Source organism: Thunnus albacares, chromosome 5 (genome assembly GCF_914725855.1).
Source record: "Thunnus albacares chromosome 5, fThuAlb1.1, whole genome shotgun sequence".
NCBI classification, from domain to species: domain Eukaryota; kingdom Metazoa; phylum Chordata; class Actinopteri; order Scombriformes; family Scombridae; genus Thunnus; species Thunnus albacares.
In genome coordinates, this window is record NC_058110.1 from 24,609,660 (window position 1) to 24,630,227 (window position 20,568).

A 20,568-nucleotide genomic window follows, 5' to 3' on the forward strand; every position below is an offset into this window, starting at 1 on the left:
CATGTCATGAAAGATGCATTACCCACCCTAAATGAATCAGCATGAAGGAGAAAAAAAAAACAAAAACGTAATCTGTGACATTAAAAGTCCTTCTACATTCGCCGCTGCATGTGCCCGGGGGCATTTCATATCTCAAATCCGGCAAAACAGTGATAACTAATGCAGACATGTGTATTAAGTTTGATATATTTATGAGGCTTAAGCAAACTCTTCCCATGGTTCATGTGTTGATGTTTTTAGTTATGTGACTGTGTGATGTTATGTCACATCACCTGTAGGGTAACAAACTGTGACACTGCAGCAAACAAATGCTGTTTTTTTGTCATCAAATCCAACTATAAGTTTGAAGTTAAAGTGTTTTAACCTACAGTCTCTCATTTAAAGGCCGACACTTAGTACTGATCGACATTGTTTTTAATTAAGAGTGAAATGCAGTTGAGCTGAACTTCTATTGCATTTCATTTTGAGTTTTTTTAAATGAATGAGAAATTATGCAGCTGCCAACAGGGCAGTGCCCAATATATTTTTCTGGGAATTTTATGTTTTCTGCAGCAACCTCAGGGGAGTTTATATTCTACTATAAGAAACATACACATATTATTAGTATTTAATAGGCTGGTTCCAGCAATTTAAACTCAATATTTTTAAATTTTACTACCTTGGCCAGCTTAATAAATAAACAATTAAAGAAGTCAGTATTTCTCCAGCAGAATTTAACTCCTGACTGTTTAAAACAGAATTTAAACCCCTATTGTATGCTGGGAAATAAAACATCAACACTTTATTTTACAGGCCAGTAATTTACTAATAATTTCCTGGAGGATTTCCTGCAGAGAACTGTGTAATCTGGTATTTATAGGGCAAACAATCACAATGTTCAGAGACTGTTATTTCAGTTAAGAGCTAAGTTTTCCAGAAGACTGCTCCATTTAATTGCAATACAAGGAGAACCCGCAGCTCCCTCTAATTATATTTGTGACATTTCGACAGGTCTTCCTCAGGCCAAGGAAGGAAATGAGGGATATATATAAAAAAAGGGGGCAAGTGACATCAAAATCATCTCATGACATTCACATGTGCCAGGATATCCAAATAAAAAACAGTAATATAAATGGTTTTTTATTGATTTTTTTGTATCCAGTACCTATCCCAGAGTTTACGAGACTATTCTAACTGCTCCATTTAATCCCTTCACAGCCAGTTTCCCCCTTTTTATTTCCCATGAAGTAGCTTTGAAGTTGTTAAAATAATCTTTTTCAAGTCAAGTCAATTTTATTTGTGTAGCACAATATCACAGATCACAAATTTGCCTCAGGGGACTTTATAAACTGTACAGCAATACAACATCCTCTGTCCTTAGAGCCTCAATTCTAATAAAGAAAAAGTCCCTAAAAAACCCTTTAACAGGAAAAAATGGAGGAAAGCTTAGGAGGAGTAACAGAGGAGGGATCACTCTCCCTGGACAGACAGATGTGCAATAGATGTTGTGTGTAGAGAATAGATTAAGATGTTGTTATTCCACACCATAAAACAGAATTTACTATACTTTGTATTTGTTTTAGATCGTTCTAGCTGTTTATTTAAGCCATATGATGTTAACACTGTGTGAAATATTAAAACCCAAGAGTCCATGTCTATTTTTATAATAAATATCCTAGAGAGCCAACCTATTCATATGTGTCCTCTGTAGTGGACATTTTGGTTTTACATCTCTCCTTTTACTCATTTGAGTAACCCTATTAATTCCTGCAGTACTCTAAAGGGGACAATCTGGGCGCCCCAGTGATACTACGTGGGTAGGGGTGGGATAGTGGCAACTTCCTCTTCCATTTGTCACAAAATGGCTTCTATATCAACAAGCACTTTTTTTTTTTTATAAAAAGAAAGGGTAAGTCAAATATTGTTGAGTTATTAATTATTTTGACAGAAATACCAGAGCAATAACAGATCAAAGGAGATTTGAGTTTAACTGTTCAGTGGTTCCTTAGCTGAAATTTAAAAAAAAAAAAACACACACTCAGGGAAGTCAAGGGGTGACAAGAAAAGCAAATTAAATTTATAAAATGAAACTTTCTGTTTCAATAGGAAATCTACCGAAACATGCCTAAAATCAGTGGACATGCTGTAAAAATAAAAATAAAAATATTTTTGTATAAATTGTTAGGTGTTTCTTTTACTCTAAACATATAGAAACCATTTTTCCTTGGTTCTCAGGAGGATATAATATTTTAGATGTTTTCAATTTATACTCATTTCCCCTAAAGTCAATCTGACTTATTTAATATGTTTTGAAACTTTTGGATATCCACTAGAATCTAGAGTAAAGTTTTGTGGGTTTGCTTACTGAGAAGTGATCTAGCTGCTAATTTTGACATAAACCTGTGATGTTTATCTCTTAAACTCAGTGGCGGCTGCTGTCCGTGGTGCTGACATGTTGTTCCTCTCCAGGCCTGCAGGGGGCGGCGGAGCAGCGCGCGCTGCTGCTACATTATCACGCGTAGAAGAAGCGGAAACGTGAGCAGCAGCAGTGAAAACATGGCAGCGCCCGTTACTAGTGCAGCTCGTCTCTGTCGCCTGGCAGGACGGACTGTAGCCTCCTTGACAGCCAGACACAGGCAAGGGGTCAGCCTGCCAGTGAGGAGATGCTACGTATCCACCTCGACGGGGAGCAGTGAGTGAATGTTTTTGTTAAAACTTAAAAACAGGTGTTAGCTTGTGAGTCGTAGTTGCAGCTCAGAGGTCAATGCAATCAGGCGCAACCGAGCCTGAAAACTACACTAAAGTTTGTTTTTATTCTGGTTTTTTACAACTCTGTAAATGGGCTGTAAACATGGCAATAAAACAGTTAACACATCTTTATGGTTAAACAGACAAACATGCGAGCGAAAGCGGAGGAAACATTCAGCTACTTTTCTCGGACGGACACGCTTGTTAGTTGTTTTTCAAAACACTAATAAACTGTCTTTGTTGCCCGAAATGCATATGTAAATTTGTAAAAAAAAAAAAAAAAAAAAAAAAAAACTTGCAGAGTCGATGCATAATGTATTTGACACACTGGTGGCCGAATAAGTTTCTGGTCGTCGATTAAAGTTTGAAATCTGAATTCTTCAATCACGCATGTCTGGGGCGTGTCCGATAATGGAGCTAGTAGGCAAGGATATACTGTTGGGTCGCCCAAACGTCTTGAACCATTCTTGCAGGGATTCGTCCTTTTAAACGGGTCAAATGATTGAATCGAAAGCTGAAACGATCAATCAATCAATCTACCGGTCGATCGAAAGGAAGTTAATCAGAAATTATAATCGTTTCAGTCATATTTCAAGTAAATTTCTAGTTTAAGCTTTTTTCATGTGAGTAATTACTGCTTTTCTTTGTCATATATGATAGTAAAATCCTAATCAGATCACAGAATCTGATGGGTCACAGTAACAATATCAAGGGGGAAACTGTAACCAAAAGAGCAAAGTAGAGTTTAATTGAAATAAATTAATCAAGAACATGAACTACATGTTTCTTTTCACCGTGTTGATTATTTTATGTTGTGCAGAAGAGTTTTTATTACACACAAAGGAAAACACAGCTCTCTCGCTAACAGTGAATTTGGGAGTAAGATAAGCTTGATGAGCATCGTCTGTTTTCCATCCTATAATTTACATGTCATTTTGCTCTGCAGATAAATCTCACTAATCTGAGTCTTAATAGCCTGCCAGCATCAGGGTTCCTTTATCATTCTCAAAATTTGTCAGATTTGATTGACTTTTTTCCCCAGCAGACAGCTCAACATGTCATAGCAGAAAAAGCACAGGTGGCACAGTAATGACAGTAACGATGACTCAGTTGGAGCAATTACGGCAATTCAGTGCAGCAATTAATCTTATTAGTCACACCTGTGCTTGACACTGGTGTAATGATTTTATGAGAGACTTACAGCTCGTAAATAATATTTGAATCAATTTTGCAGACTTTGACGACACAAGACAGCCATATTTGGTTTCCAACGGAGACATTGATTAGGCTGCAATTTTTAAATATTGAACTGAAAGTCATCATGTTTTTTTTTTCCTCTGTAGATCTGCAGTTCAAGCTTGATGAGAGAACGGCTCACAGCAGTCTGGACCTCTTCAAGAAAGACACTGGTGTCATCTACCGCATGCTGGGTCTGGACCCCAGCCATGTGCAAGACAACCCCGAGCGTTTCCGAGACTGGGCGGTCGTATTTGGCAACGAGAAGATCAGCAGCGGACGACACTACTGGGAAGTGACGGTCAAAAAGTCTCAGGAGTTTCGTGTAGGCGTTGCTGAAGCGCTGATGTGCCGGAACGACTGCGTGGGCACCAACAGCTCCTCCTGGGTGTTCGGCTACGCTCAGCGCAAGTGGTTCGCCATGACCAGCAACAAGATGGTTCCTGTGACGCTGGTGGGCAAGCCGGACCGTGTAGGCATCCTAGTTGACTATGAAGCAGGCCTTCTGGGGCTGGTGGACATTGAGAAGCCCAGGATCATTCACTCCATCCGAGTCCAGTTCAAGACTCCCATCTGCCCTGCGTTTGGACTTTGGGACGGGGAGATGCTCACACACTCTGGTCTGGAAGAGCCTGAAGGCCTGGAGAAGTGAAGCATCTTTTGAATAGTAATGGTGATGATGATGATGATTGTAATGGCCGTGAAACGTAGCTGTGGCAACGCTCATCACATCAGTATCTTTAAAAAGTGAGCAGGAAACAAAGCAATATCTGTGTGGGGAATCATGTACAGCTTAATTACAGGTAAATTTTCCGTGGTCCAATTGATGCATTATCATGACTCTTAACAATGCAAGTTCATACTTTGTGTATGTCATCCAGCCTCAGGCATGTATCACAGAAGCTGTTTTTGTGTGTACCTCATGTATTACCTCTCAGACTAACTGATGTTAAAAGGTTGTGTGTGTGTGTGTGTGTGTGTTTTTGAGATGAGCATTAACTGCCAAGTTGTTCTTTTATACTTCTGTTCACAGTTACAAAGCTTAAATCAACACAAAACCTTTTTGGGACTCATGTTCATACTGTATATTGTTTAATAAAATAACTTTCACATTTCTCTTTTGTTTACAACAAGATGATACATATTTACAGGGAAATACCAAGGCTCAGTAAAGTTATGCTTTATGAGGTATTATTTCACTGCCACAATTAAATGAAATGGCACACTGAATAAAACAGACAATGAAAAACTGCATTCATTAGAGAAGAATACTGTAGAATATGGTGTGATTTTAGCTCTATATTTAGCACAGTGTAATCACTTTAAAATAGATACACTACATATTAACAAGTAAAAGCTGTAATTTTCCTCCTGATAAAGAAAGAATCACTTTTAATACATCTGTGTCTTGTATGACTAAATTTAATAATTAGTCTCATTTGTGTTAAATTAACCAAACTGTGCATTGTTCCCAGTGCCTGAGACATGCAGATGTTTCTGTGACACACAAGTAACCAATAAAAAAAAGCTCACACTAATGAAAAAGTAATTCCTCCAAAAAAGAAACAATCAATAACCACATGAACAAAAGGTATCAGAGGTGAATAAACTGACCTATTAGCCTCAGTGAACTAGCATCAACTACAATGAAACAGTCCTTTCTGTGTTAACAGGCACAAATGCAACTGAATCACCTCCTGTTGAGGTAGAAAATTAATCAAGCAGCTTTGGTAATATTTATACAGTTATTACACAGGAGGCGTAAAATCCTCTGATTAAATACCACACTGATAATTCAGAATATTAAGTATTTCAATACTTGAAAAATAAATAAGCACAGTAATTACATACAAAATTAGATACAAAACAATTAATGTTGCAACACAAACCAAATCGTAGCTTAAATTAACATCATTTTCTCCACACAAGCAGCACGTTGCCTGTTGGCGTCTTATATAGTGCTTTGTTGATACTTTACATTGTTGAACAATTCCTCCAGTGTACAGAAAAGCAATAAAAGGGACTTAATCCTACACTGTACAGCTTTTCAACAGTCTAAAGGATGATCCCCACATTATTATTATATAACTTAAATAATCCCATATTTAAGATAAACTCAGTTTTTCATAACTTCTGTCAATCATCCAGTGTCCTTTCAGTCCTTGCAGGTGCTTAATAAAACAGATGAATTTCCATTACAAACCCTCATGATCCTTTGTAGCTTAAACAATGCCCTTCAACGTATCCAGCATGTTCTTCTGCTCCTCTGTGTCACATGATGAGTCTCTGTCAGCGTACACGCCCTGATAATCTTGCAGGACCGAAACAACAACATCACGGCCAAACTGCATGGCGTCATCTAGAGGTGTGTTTCCCCATCTGATAGAGAACACAATGTAATATGGAGATGAATCGATTGTTAAAGTCAATAGTTTTCACATTTTTAATTCAATATCAGATAAATGAGTTTTTATTAATAAATCTCTACCTGTCTTTCATGTAAGGATTCAATTTACACACTTCAGTCAGGAAGATCACCGCTTCCACATGACCTAAAAGAAAATAGAGAGCAATCTCACTTCAAAGGAAGAACTCTCATATCCATGCGATCATATTTTCAAACCGTCCCAAAACATTTTAATGCAAATGTCATATTTAATTTATCCTAGTTTGAATATCAAAGCCGAGATTATTGAAGAAGGAATGAACTAATAATGAAGTGTCACCTTCTGCAGCAGCGATGTGGAGTGCTGTGCGAGAGTCGTAGTCTGTTTGCTCCATGTTCAAAGCTGAGAGGGCAAACCTGGAGAGATAAAAAAAAAGCCAGAGAAGCAGAGAGTGAGGGAACACAGATGGAAAGGTCAGCTCAAGTGATGGCTACTTGTCAGAAAGCTGTGTTAAGTACAGCTGAGTATCCCTACAATTACCTGAGTAAAGGACTTGTTAATGATAGCAGACATGTTCTCAAAAAAAGCAGGGGATCAACTAATACAGAAATAGTTCAACATTTACAGCATTTGCTTTCTTGCTAGGAGATGGTTAGCTTAGCTTAGCATAAGGCCTGGAAGTTGGGGGGGGACCGATAGTCTGGCTTTGTCCAAAAGATCTTCCTACCAACACCTCTGAGGCGCAGTAATTATAGCGTTATTGCTACTATTATTATTACTATTAGTTATGTTCCTATTTCTGTCTGGGTGCAGTGATTTCCTACATATAGCCCCAATAAAACCACAACATGTTTTTAAAGTTTGATTTTAGTACAAATTAAACAAACTAGGTATGACGTGTTAATTAGTGAGATTTAGATATGCTGGTAGGCAGATTTTTTTAACCTTTCAACAGAACCAGGCTAGCTGTTTCTGTTTCAAGTCTTCATGCTAAGCTACTGTCTCTTGGCCGTTGCTTCATATTTAACAGTCAGATATCAGAGTGGTATTGATCTTCTCATCTAACTCTCTGCAAGAAAGTGAATAAACATATTTTCCCAAATGCCTTGCTCTATTTCTTTAAGATTACATCATCCCACTGATGTCCACTCGTCCTGAATGAAAGGCCACGTTTCTATTTTTAACTTACCTCCTCAGAGCAGAGACGTCACCACTGTAGGCGGCAAACATCAGGTTTACAACTGACTTGTTCTAATAGATCAAAAGGCAAACATTATAATGGTGAACTGTTTCTAAAACCTTTTACATAAAGATACTGTCTGCATTATTTCTAAATGAGAATTGCAGCATATAAAACTTGTAGCTCTGAACTTACTGGATCCTCATCTGATCTTCTTCTAGGGTCGTGTTTCTTGGTGAAGTGTCTCAGGTTGTCATAGTTGTGGAAGTTGAAGTAAGATACCAGCTCCTAGAGAATTAAAAGTTGGATAAGATGGAATATTTGACACATGCAGATTCAGTCAAATTAGATAAAGACAAACTGACATACCTGACAGAAGTGAATGCCACGCACGCTGTTCCCAAGCCGATCTAAAGGTGGGGACCAACACATCATGCCCATGACGTTGGGCACCACCAGCAGTACAGCACCTGAAACGCCAGATTTAGCAGGCAAGCCCACCTGAACAAGAGGATTAAAATAATCAACACTAGGAACCTTGTAGGAACATCTCATAAGTGGCTACAACTCTGAGCTACAAGGCCAACAAAGCTTTGATACAGATCATCGAATTCTCAGTGACTCACATGGAAGGCAAACTGTCCGGAGAAATCGTACATTCCACATGAATGCATGAGACTCAGCGTGTTACGAACTGCCTCGGCGCTCAGCACTCGCTCGCCTGTGATTGGACAAATACCTCCATTGGCCAGTGTGGCAGCCATGACACTCCCTGACTCACAGGTTACCTCTATGGAGCACAACTTGAATGGAAAAAAACAACTTTTTGAACTGAAGAGGTATGTAAGGACAGTTTTGAAGGAATATTTTGATATTCTGGACAAAAGAAAATGTGTTTCATTGCCAAGAGTAATACTACTCTCATGTGTAAATACGACACTACAGCCAGAAACTGATCAACTTAGCATAAAGACTGGAAACAGCTACACTGGCTCTTTCTAAGGTAACAAAATCTGCTCACCAGCACCTCTAAAGCTCATTAATTAACACATTATATCTTGTTAGTTTAATCCGTACAAGAAGCGAAATGTAAAAATGACAAGTTGTAGTTTTACATGGGTTTATGTGCAGGATTAAATCTTGGAAGGGGCCAGTGACTGAATCAGCAGAGACTTTATGGAAAGCTACGCTAACCAGCTGCTGGATGTAGTTTCACATTTAACAGACAATTATGAGAGTGATATTGATCTTCTAATTGGCAAGAAAGTGAATATATATATTTCCCAAAACTATTTAAAGTTTCATCCACAGAATACTAAATGTTAAAGACAAACAGTCTCACCTGAAAGTAGAAGTCGAGGGCTGCAATCATGTCGGCACTGTCAGGAAAGCACTGCAGAGGCAACAGCCTTAATCAGAGTCAGAGCATACTGAGGATATTAAATTTTCAGAAAACCTAAGCACTGAACAAGCAGTTGAAATGATTGTAATTAAACACCAAAAAACTCACCTTTTTTTCTTTGAGGTAATAACCAATTGCGTAATTCCTATCACCAGTCTCCCTCTCTGACTGGAAACTGAAAATGGAGCATGACAAGTGTGAAAAAGCTGCATTTAATGTGTCAGAGCATAATTAGGTTGCATTTCTTAGTAGCAGTACTCACGTTGCATTGCTGAAACCCACATACTCTGTACCAGCCATGCTCTTCAGGAACTCCATCACCTGCAGTAACATCATATTTACAGAGGGGGAGTTCAATTGGCAGGACAAGTAAATAAGTAGTAAAAGTTTGATCATAAAAAAAAATCATTAACTCACATAGTCGAACCTCTCGGCCTTGTTTGAATGCGGCTGTCAAAACAAAGGAAAAAAACTTCTGATGCCAATTTTAAGTATGTCAACAGTCAATCCGCCCCTACAGATGGCAGTGTTTGAGTACTTTGACACTGAAGCATAGTTTTGAGTCCAATCTTAGGTGGGCATCTAGGTATGACGTGCACATGATGTCTTTTAGCGTGACAGTCCATGTGGCAATGTGCACACTGCGGACAGGGGGCTGTTTATGACTGTGCTTGAATTTCACGGTCCAGTAAGGGATCATTACCAAGTTGTAAAGATACTAAACAGGAACGGTAGCAACATTCGTATTTAATGACTCTATGACCTATGAAGGCTAAGGATGATATTAAATAGTACTCTGAGTTGAAGGGATGACTTGAGGTTAAACCTCCCAATAAATAAGCAGATTTTTATGTCTTTTCAAGTAGTTTTTGAACCAAACATAAATTTGTGACATTTAAACGGTTCACCTGTTCCCACTGCAGCATGAAAGTCAAGCATATTACACAAATATATACAGTAACCACCTCAGTATGTATACAAATTATACACAAATACAGTATACAAATTGTGCTCAAACAATACTTCCCTCGTTCCAGACATACACAAGCGAGGTCGGCTAACACACCTTCTGTTATGGCGGCTGTAATTGGCCAGAAGCACACACACCCCCCTGTAGTGACAAACATAGAGTCCCTCCCTTTGCTGCTGAACCTGACCCACATATGATAAGAGGCCCAGAGTTTCTCTTCAGTCAGCTGTTAAACTTTAGGAAAACTCCACAGTGGACAGATACATAACCATATATGGCTAAAATCCGCCTCATGGTTTACAGTAAGGCCAAAGCTCATGGAAAAGTTTGACGGCTGGTCAGTCAGACGATGATGATCATAGTCCAGCCACTACGGGCAACAAGTGACCTGATATCATGCTCCAGGAGTGAGTTTGTGCACTGATTCTCAACCCCAAATTGCATAAAAATGTTGTTTCCTGTCATTTTTGATTGTGAAAAATACAAAATCACCAACAGCTTCAGTTCAAGAAAAGGAGCATTATAAGGTAGTTTCTAACTCTGTCTTACGGTGCAATGGATTTAATTTTCAAAAACAAGATGTTCATAATATACTATGACATGTCCTTACACCACATTTTCTATTGAAAGTAGTATTAGTGAAAGTGTCATAACCTTTGCTTTCAATCAGGCTGTACTTTTTAGTTTTTATGAGGATGTATCAAAGTAGAAAAAGAGAGAAAATAAAGAGATAGATAAGATAGAAACCAGTGGAACAGAGAGACACAATGTCCTGATTTCAAAAAGACACTTCATCATGATTTTTGAAGGTCTAAATTATTGCCCCATTGAAATGTATTTAAGCCTAGTAAAAGGCTGAAGCAGAGTGTTATGCTGCACGATAATAAATGAAGAGGAAAAGCATTTAATAAGGTCTTGGTTGAAAAACTGAGTCTATTTTTGGGCATGACTGGGTACTTCCTGAGATGCCGCTCTTTGTTTTGCCCCAACACCCTCATTAATGACAACCAGTTGTGCAGTATGTTGTGTGTGTGCTCTAAAATGAAAACCTCTAACTGCATTCAGTGGTGACAAGCCTGCAGATTTTTACCTTTATTAAAGAACTGATGACGATAGCTCCGGCATTCACCATCGGGTTGTGTGGTTTATCTGTGCAAGAAATGAGCAAATGTTATCACCAATTTGCCCCTAACCACAAGAGCAATAAACTGCTGAGAACAGAGGAAATATGTCATCAGGGGGACTTATAGTAACATCAGCTAATAAACTGAACACATACTGTACGATCCTGTTTGCCTCTCTTGTGTAGAGAGGATAACTGGGACGAAAGTCTCTATTACACTAATTGCTTACCTTCCTCATTTAGTGACAGTTTGTTGAACTTGAGACCACTGGGCTCTTTGCCCACAAAGTGGTGAACTTGCTCCATGCCGATCTCATGCACGGAGATGGCGTACTCCAGAGGTTTCACACACGACTGCAGACAGAAGGGAACCTTGGTGTCACCCACAGAGTGTCTGCATGACATGAGGATGTAATGGAGAAACATGGAAACAAACAAACAAATGGAGGGATGTTAGTGAGACGGTATACATGATGGAGGATTTCAAGATGGAAACATGCATTAAGAAGGAGATGTTACCTCTGTCCATCAATTGTGCACAGAGATACACCCCAGAGATCAGGACTGAACTTAGCAAGCTGAGGAATGTAATCAGCTACCTGCATGAGGACATGATGATGATGAGTATGCTTTCATTAATGAACAACGAATGCATGTGTGTGTGTCTCCATGATTAGTTTGTTACTTACTTGTCCTCCCTCCTGCTGTTGTGCGCTGTCATATATCTTATCGATCTGCTGAGTGAACTCTTCAAAGTTGGGGATGATGAACTTTTTTTTGAAAGCCTTAGTCAGCAGCATGATGTTGTTGCCCACACACCTACAAGAGGACACTTAATTGAACTGACGTCATGAGGAGAGTTGCAAAACATCTCCATGTGCAACACTTAATGCAAAAAAAAAGACATAAATGAGGCAGACCTGATTGGGAGGAATAAAAATGTAGATCTATCGCTTTATTAAAAGCTTAAAAGGTCAGTTTCATCCAAAAACAGATAAATAAAAAAACAAACAAACATATTTTGTCACTTAGCCCTCAAGGTATGTTGGGACTGTTGGTTCACTTTTGTGTTTTGAGATATCAGCCTGTAACACTTCTACCGCCACCTCAGTTTAATGTGAGTGTGAATAAAATTTCCTTTGTGGTGCTCACAGTATCACAAAATATATTTAAAAAGCAACAACTTTTCCAAGAACCAATGTCCAAGTTTACATGGAGCTAACAAACTACAGATGTCATCGTAAACAGTTTCAACTACTTTCTCCCAAAGACATAGTCTTTTTTACAGCACACCTTTTGACTTGTCATATTAGGAAAACCACAGGTGTTACTAATAACATTAACAACGGCTCTGTTATATCCAGTTGTCCCAGTAAGCCCTGACAGTGGGACCCAGCATGCACGATACCAGGATCCAGAAACTGAAGCAGCTCAGTGGAATCAACGATTTTAATTTTTATTATTTTTATTGTGGCTGTGAAAAAGGCCTATCATGCAAAGTACACTTTCTATAAACAAAATGATATTCAATTCACCTCTATTGTATCAAAATGAAGGCAGGAATCTTGGCAAATATAACCAAAAGTCTGCTGTAATATATAAAATATGTCTTTTTGTGATTTGGGTGTACCAACAATTTAATAGGAGTAAGTTCAAGCCCAAGATAACAATCAAACTTGAACAGCAAAGAGTGAATCTGAAGAGTGAATCATAATCTACTCATATAAATGGTAATCATTTCTGCTTTTCATGTACAGTTAGCAGGCTCACAGTACAGGCTAGTATGGCTAATTTGACCTCTGTAAGATAAGATAGATGAGATAGATAGAAGATAAGATCATCATCTGAGAACATCATCTGCAGTATAAAATCACAGCAAAACAACAGTTAAAACAACAACAAATACATTCATCCACAAATTGCAAATGCTCAACTACATCAAAAAAGTGAACACATAGTACAATATATAACAGTGATCTATGACAAGAAGGACAGCTACAGCATACACATATTTCAGCCTAGGAGGTGTGAAGGGCTTTAACGGACAGGGGGACAAAGGAATGCCTGCTTAGGGGAACCCTGTACCGTCTGCCTGAGGGGAGGAACTGATATACTCAGAGTGGAGAACATTTGTTGGGTCTGAGATGATTTGTCTGAAGAAAGCTAACATTCTTGTTAACTAGCCAAAACAGAGTTATAGTTATCGTTGTATGGATAGATAGCATTTTTTAAGAATTATTTTCAGCATGAGGCTTCATAATATGAGCACCCAGTCTTACCCTATGCCTTTTTTAATGAAATATTGTCTAATCATTATTTGACAGCGTTTAAATCAACTTTTTTGACTCACGCACTGATCTGCCTGAGAAATGTTTGCACAACTGAAACTCCAATCAATTTCCATTTAATTGAAATACTTAACGTTATCACATTGGATTGAAAGTAACTTGCTTCAGGCCAATACATGTCCAGCTAAAAGGGTAAACAAACACAGCCTATATCAGCAGATTCTGATAGTTATTATAGCTTTGCTATAATTGGTCAGCAGTGCCGTGTGCTCTTAAGGAAAGCACATTCTGCCACAGCTGGTCTGAACTAAAATATCTGGTCTGCAGCCTTCACTAATCTAAGGCGATGCTAGCGTGAAGTTTTGGGACACCAGGACAAGAGAGTGGAGAGAGCTTGCATTATTCATATGGGTCATTTCCTAAAAGAAAAAAAAAAAGAAAAAGGAGATAGCTCTCTGTGTTTCTAACAGCATATTTATAGTGAGCTCTTGAGTGTTCTTCAGGAAGGGATAACCTCACAGATTTAAGAAAAGAAGCAAGGAAAGTCAGGTCTGGCCAATTAAGTTTGAGGAAGACAACCAGACTATGTAGCACTCTACTGTTTTAGGCCAGAGGATGAACTGACAATTGAATCACACTTGTCAATTAGGAAATGATACTGTTTGGACAGCAGTCTGTATGGAGCTTACTGATCTGTTGATTCTACTAATGTAATTTGTGCAGTCTGGAGCTCAACCAGAATGATGCCCTTTAGTTAACAGCCCCAGAGACCCCCCTGTCTTCCTACACTCTCTACTGCTTTGGCTTGCATGTGCGCACGTGAATTTAGTTTGTAGCAGCTGTCAGCTATAAAAACGCCTGTCTCTGTCAGTCTCTTGGACTCAAATAGCACTGGCAACAGATCACCTCCTTTACATATTGACAAAAAAGTATGAAAGATCCTTAACCTTACCTAACCTTGCACCCTTCCATCTTATTTCCCTTGTTTATCTCTGGGAACATTAAAAACATTAGAATTCACACTGTTTATGCAGCACTGATAGAAACCCAGTGTTTATTTACTGCAAGAGAAAACAGAATGTATTCTGTCTATTTCTCCCATGCAGTTAAAAGTTGAATACTCCCCTTTGAGGAATTGTGTGCATAACTGTGTATCCATAAATAAACAAAGCTTTTCTCACCTCCTGAAAAGCTTCTTGTCCATCATGACTGGCCCGATAGAGTCACGTGTGGATTGTCGCATCTGACGGACACAGTCACGCAGCCGAGGGTCAGATGTCAACAAACCTGTTTTTCTCAAAGCCTGGAGAGGAGGGAAATGAGGTACGTTTGTGCAAATTAATACACAAGGGAGGAAAAGAGGGAGAGACTTTAGCAAACACTGGCGGGCACTGCAGTGTTTATGTAATGTCAATTAGCAGGATATCAAACATGTGTTGATGGAGTATATACAGTAGGGTCCAAAAGTCTGAGACCACTTTCCCATTGGGAAAGTGTAATTAGGGGACTTCAAAGGCTCAGGGGTGCAAACATGGGACTGAGGAGGAAATGCAGGCGTGGACCGGATCACTGGAATCCCTCCTGCAAGTCACACGTCAGGCTGACAGTCACTGTATGAAACATGTGTGTCTATTTTGGGGACACCGTGTGCATGACCCAAAGGCTCCAATGTTTTTTTGAGTCATCTCATCCGATAACTGATTCAGTGAGCAAACAGACCAAACACATGGCTGAAAGCTTGCTATTGCTGTTATTGTATGTCTGTGAGTGATTCTTAGCTTCAGGGCAGGATGTTGAAGTTGGGCACTCACAGCGTTTCTGTGCTTATTTTAAGGTTTTCAACTGACCGATTTTACCCTCACAAATGGAGTAACAACACAAAACATACACAGACCTTCTGAATGAGAGCTACATGCAGCATAATACAATATCTTGCCTGCTATGGTGATGTCATCATGATGATATGTTTACCCTAAATGCCTAAATCTATAGAATATCTCAACTGTGCTCAAGTGCACATGGTCCTGCTTCACAAATGATCACTTATGTTATGTTAAGAGCCAGTGTAGAGTACGCTAATGCAATATAATAACATACAATTTAAATGCTTTTGGTGAAGAAACAAAGATTTTATTTCCAATAGGTTAACAGGCTGAACTCATCTATGGAAAGCCTACATCCTAACCAGGCTTCTAGCCCATTAATGAACCCTAAGATTGTATTTTCTTTTTTAAAAAAAAAAAAGTTTTAAAATCTGTGAATGGATTAGGAATTTTTCACCTTTTTCCAATACAAATCAGCTTGTTTAAAAAATAAAGAATAAGAATAAAGAATAAATTATCATTTTGTTGACGCTCCTATCCTATGTTGTTATTCCTGCAACAATAGAAAATACACTGCAATTAACTAACTCTAACTCTACTTTTTAGATTTTTTTGCTTTATGAAAAAATATTTCATTTCAAAGGCTGACTTTTGTCTAAGTGACTTGGTAAGATGAATGTTTTTGCAGTTTTTTTTTACATGCAAGAACAGTGATAAACACTTTCACCATCTATGTTCTCCCCCAGTCACCTCTACAAACACATCCAGTCATCCGTGCTGTAACAACACACCACCTGTGTTGACACATGCCTCTTTCCCTAAATGCGTAGTCCTTTTTAAAATTGCCTGAGTTGCCATAGACACCGAGGTCACCAGATGTCCATGATGTCTGCCTTTATTATGTGACTGTGTAAAAGAGCACATCACATGAAGCTAAATGAGGGTGTGTGATGGTTTGCAGAAGCTTGTTAGTTATCACAGTGCACACAAACACACCACAGAGTCTACGGTTCCTCTTCTGAGTATGTGGGGAGTAAAAACTGGCCTCTCACAAGACTCTGAAAATATGAACTGTGCACAGGTTCACAGAAGCTCCTTGACATTTTTTCAGTGGTGTGTGAGCCCATGTATAAGGAGGTCTGTACCTTACAATATACCTCTGTTTTATTGTTTAAATTAAATGCCTTTAACCTAATGAAGTTGTCATCACATCACAACCTCAAAATTGTAAAATATGACTGGAATTAAAGCCCCAAAATACTTGAAAAATCCATGTTCTCTGGTGATTACCTCAGTGTCACACTATATTTAGTCCGATTACGTAAGAAGGTCCCTAAACACATTTTAAACTTGACCTTGAGTTCAGCTGGAGACACTCTGCAGATTCCTGTTGTAAGCTCCTATGTCATTCCCCGAGGTTGCTTTAACTAAAGTCAAACGTGTTTTTAGGAATACAACATTGCTGTAGGAGAAAAGTGTGTTTGTGTACATGTCCACATATGTCATGGAATATCAAAACAGTCCATGGCGTGACAGAGGAGCGTGCTGTTGACTCACAGAGATGAACTGCGAGAGGGGGATCATCTCCTTGCCCTCGGTGATGGTGTAGAAAAGTAGGTCCTCCATACTGGACATCAACCTACTTCTTCTATACCAAAACAAAAACATACAATATGCTGTGATCTTTAAACCCTGTGCAGGCTCCAATCAAGTCAAAACCATGAGCAGTATTTCAACATTCATGTCAACAACATGGCCAGTAGTGAAAATACTGGCAAACGTCCAGCTATTGACCTAGTTTTTAACATGAAATGTGTGTAAATGAAAGAAGCCGTGACTGTACTGTATGTAGCCTACATAAAATACAATCACACAAATAAAGGATTCCTAGATAGTAAACAGTATAATGTCTTTCTCAGGTACCTTTACTGCTTAGATTTAGTAAACTTCCATATTAATAAACTTGTATTTTGAAATATTATACACCATATCAATTTTATGTTAATTAAACACATTTCTTGTACTTATATTTGTCCCCTCCCCCTTTCTTTAACAAGCTTTAAATTAAATGAAATATGAATGTGCAGAATAGAATGAAACATCCAAACTGTCAATAAATTAGTAACTAAAATTATTTGCATTTACTTGTAACTCACTTACCTCATGCTAACTGTACAATCTGTGAATAACATAATTTTAAAAATTGTAGTTTTTAAAGATAGTTTGAGATTTTGGGAAATGTGCTCAGTGCTTTCTTGCCAAGAATTAATGCTATATGTAATCATCAATGTCTGTACTCTAACCTAACTATGAAGCTAGAGCTAAGAGACTGTTAGCTTAGCTTGGCATAAAGAGAGGAAACAAGGGAAGACAGTTAGCGGGCTCTATCCAAAAGTAACAATATTGCCCTAACAGCCTCTTGCTCACTAATTAACACAAATATCTAATTAGTTTAACCAGTACAGAAGCTAAATTACAAGTTGTGGTTTTATGTCGTTACCGCCAGACTTGAGTCATGGCAGTTAGGTTGCCAGGCAACCAGTGCAGACTCCAGGAGACTGCACCAGCCAAGAAATAATCTCAGGCATAACTTCTAGTAAATATACAACTTGACTTTTTTCGTACGAAAACAACCAATGCGATATAATATGTTAATTAGTAAGCTTTAGAGGTGCTGGAAGGGAAGAGTTTTTTATTAACTTTTGTACATAGCAGGCTACTAGCTGTTTCTGGCTCCAGTCTTTATGCAAACCTAAGCTAAACTCCTGTAGCTTCATATTTATCTCACATGACATTACACAGTATAAAATTGATAGATAGCATAAATTCTCAGCAAGAAAGCAAATACCGGTGAGTATATCTCCCAAAATGTCTAACTATTTCTTTAAATTAGCTTATAATTACTTGAGAGAGCTACAGGCTTGAAATTTTACCTCACAACAAGTATTACAAAGGTGTTATGTTACAATAGGAGTCAAAAAGCAGCATTAATCATGAGATGACCACAACCTGACAACTAAATCCACCAGACAATTTAAACTCCTGATGCTGATGGTTTTCACTCTAGACTATATGTGGGAATATTGTTTTAAAATTTAGATAATAATATTATCTAATAATATTTTTGCTAATTAATAGCGATGTATTCTTTCAGAGACAGCCTATTGTGGCTTACTTGGATTGCCCTTGGTCCACATCAGGACCCTTCTGGTGATGAAGGGCTCTGTGGGTGTGAGGTGATGCTGCGGCCCAGCAGGGGAGAGGAACAGGTTGCTGCGTCCTGGACAAAACAAAGCTGTCAGCTCCAACTCTGGCGGAGATCCCTGCATTTTTAAATAACTGCACGATTCCCGGGTTGGCTGTCCTCAGACTTTTCAGGCAATGCATTGTGATAAGTAGGGCTTAATCTTTAATAATTCAGAGGAGTTTATTTTTTTCCCAGAAGCTGATCTAGACTAGAGAGATACTTGTGACCAGTGCCCCTTGGTCCTCGGAGCATTAATAGCAGCTGCTGTCAGACTGGATCAAGTACAGTCTGTTGCTCGGGGGGCGGGCTCATACGGGATGGGGTGGGGGAGTGGGGGGTCAATAACCAGCAGCTACTGAAACCAAAAGGATTTTCTACTGTGGCTGCAGCTGCTGATTAAAAAAGGGTCTCATACTTCAATTATAGTCCTACGGGAAGTGCTCTGTGATTATAGGGTGCTGAAAGGGTGCTTATAATTTCACCTAATAGTCTTAAAATATGCCTGTGATGTATTTCATCCCAAATCCTAAATAAAAAAGCTCAGTGGAGTCACCCTGGACAGTATTGACATGAATATCTGCAGTGTAAATTAGGCAAGACTTTGCAGGATTTAAAATAAACTGGCCTTGGACTAGTAGATGAACATCAGCAAACAGGTTTATTTAACTGTTACCACATAAACTACACCATTATTCTAGTTAGCCTTTGCTAAAACCTGAATTCATGATTAAGTAGGCCTATTCCTGTTGATTTTGTGTACTTTAATATGTGGAATTTATTTTCCATATATTTCATTTATACGTTTTAAAGGTTTGGTTTTTGCAGCTTTTTGTGCTGTTAATTATAAATTATAGAATTATATAATTTCTGCTACAGCACAGGCTTTATATTCTATAAAGCCTTTATATTCTAGAGGGTTTATAGAATATAAAGTCTCTGCTGTAGCTGATCTACTGTGTTTACTGCTACTACTAACAACAGAAACAACAGTAATAATAATAATAGCTACAATAACTGTATTATCAACATCAACATCATCATTATTATTATTATCATTATTACAACTTGTATTATTATTGTTAATATTATTATCATTACCAATAGCGTTGAGAAAGTATATAGTTTATTTTCTTCTGTACGTCTAATATCTGGTCAAATGTGACATTCACTTGCTGAGTCAGTTGTCAGTATCATAGCATGAATTGTGTGTCAGCTTTACTCTTTTATTAATTTATTTGTTATTAGCATTTTAATCAAACATGCAGTTTGAGAAATCATGTACTGTATATGAATTAGAAGTCAGGATGTCACGACAGAATAATTTCTACTGCTGTAAGATGGTGACACCCCATGGTGAGTTTACCACACTGTAGCACTGAAACCTTGCTATCTTGTCCTCTAGGTGGCGTACTCACTCCAGGACCCTCTACTCAGGTCAATCTGTGTTCTCTATCTTTGACGTTTTGTTCAGAGGACACTTCACAGTCATGTGCATGAGATGCTTCCTCTCCTCAGAGAGTGTTTTTGGCAGGTTTCCTGGTACCTCAAACACATTTCATTGTACAATTTGTGATTGCTTGCATTTGAGGCCTGGCTTCCTGTCTTTGATGTCAGCTGCTGTGCGAGATGCTCAGTGTGGAGCACTACAATACTTTTTACTCCTCAGTAAGACAGCAATTGTCTGTGACAAAGCATTTTATAGAAAGTACCAGAAATCAGTTAAAATTTTGAATCTTATCTTACTTTTTATCCCTCTGCACATTGCACACCTGGACTATTTTTCATTTTTCTCCCACCCTTTTCAAGGTGGCTCTTACATAGGCAATTTAAACCATGAGATGTTCAAGGATCCTCATGATAACCCACCACAACCATGTTCAGTTTCAGAGCACATATTCTAAACATCCATATTCTTTGTGTATGTATCAGTATCCAAGCAGACTCTTGAAGGTGACATGATATTATCTCCATTACCAAATAAACAAGGCCTCACTAGATTATGGTGGTCTCATATGTGTTTCTAGGCGTGTGACTTCTCCAAAGGGGTGCATGCTAACCCATGGCCTCTCTGCACTACTTCTGCCGGTTGTAGCTTCTCTGTTTTCAGGAGAAAATGTTTTCCATTCCTGGGCCAATGAATGCCACCTTTGTCCCTTCATCCTCCATCTTGTGTGAGAAAGCCCCC

At 38.5% G+C, this 20,568-nt stretch overlaps 2 protein-coding genes across 2 annotated transcripts; one reads left to right on the top strand and one right to left on the bottom strand.

The window, feature by feature from the left end:
- Positions 1-2,474: 2,474 nt before the first annotated feature.
- spryd4 (SPRY domain containing 4) lies at positions 2,475-5,078 on the top strand. The gene is made up of 2 exons (XM_044351156.1): positions 2,475-2,671; positions 4,071-5,078. The coding sequence occupies exons 1-2, from the start codon at positions 2,536-2,538 to the stop codon at positions 4,613-4,615; spliced, it is 681 nt and encodes a 226-aa protein (XP_044207091.1). The 5' UTR covers positions 2,475-2,535; the 3' UTR covers positions 4,616-5,078.
- On the bottom strand, positions 5,034-18,645 carry gls2a (glutaminase 2a (liver, mitochondrial)). The gene is made up of 18 exons (XM_044351154.1): positions 18,312-18,645; positions 16,694-16,784; positions 14,495-14,616; positions 11,715-11,844; positions 11,545-11,624; positions 11,256-11,419; positions 10,993-11,051; positions 9,350-9,382; positions 9,195-9,253; positions 9,041-9,107; positions 8,873-8,923; positions 8,157-8,333; positions 7,900-8,031; positions 7,726-7,818; positions 7,540-7,601; positions 6,690-6,766; positions 6,452-6,515; positions 5,034-6,342 (listed from the first exon to the last, which is right to left on the bottom strand). The coding sequence occupies exons 1-18, from the start codon at positions 18,521-18,523 to the stop codon at positions 6,186-6,188; spliced, it is 1,830 nt and encodes a 609-aa protein (XP_044207089.1). The 5' UTR covers positions 18,524-18,645; the 3' UTR covers positions 5,034-6,185.
- Positions 18,646-20,568: the final 1,923 nt, after the last annotated feature.

What these genes read in the sequence shown, in the direction of transcription:
- spryd4 (XM_044351156.1), top strand. Translation starts at nt 2,536, where the DNA reads ATGGCAGCGCCCGTTACTAGTGCAGCTCGTCTCTGTCGCCTGGCAGGA. An exon ending in ATCCACCTCGACGGGGAGCA is followed by an intron (nt 2,672 to 4,070) that starts GTGAGTGAATGT and finishes TTTCCTCTGTAG; the next exon opens with ATCTGCAGTTCAAGCTTGAT.
- gls2a (XM_044351154.1), bottom strand. Translation starts at nt 18,523, where the DNA reads ATGCATTGCCTGAAAAGTCTGAGGACAGCCAACCCGGGAATCGTGCAG. An exon ending in GACAAGAAGCTTTTCAGGAG is followed by an intron (nt 11,845 to 14,494) that starts GTGAGAAAAGCT and finishes GTCCTCTTGTAG; the next exon opens with GTGTGTGGGCAACAACATCA. An exon ending in CCGGACAGTTTGCCTTCCAT is followed by an intron (nt 8,032 to 8,156) that starts GTGAGTCACTGA and finishes CCTCTTGTTCAG; the next exon opens with GTGGGCTTGCCTGCTAAATC.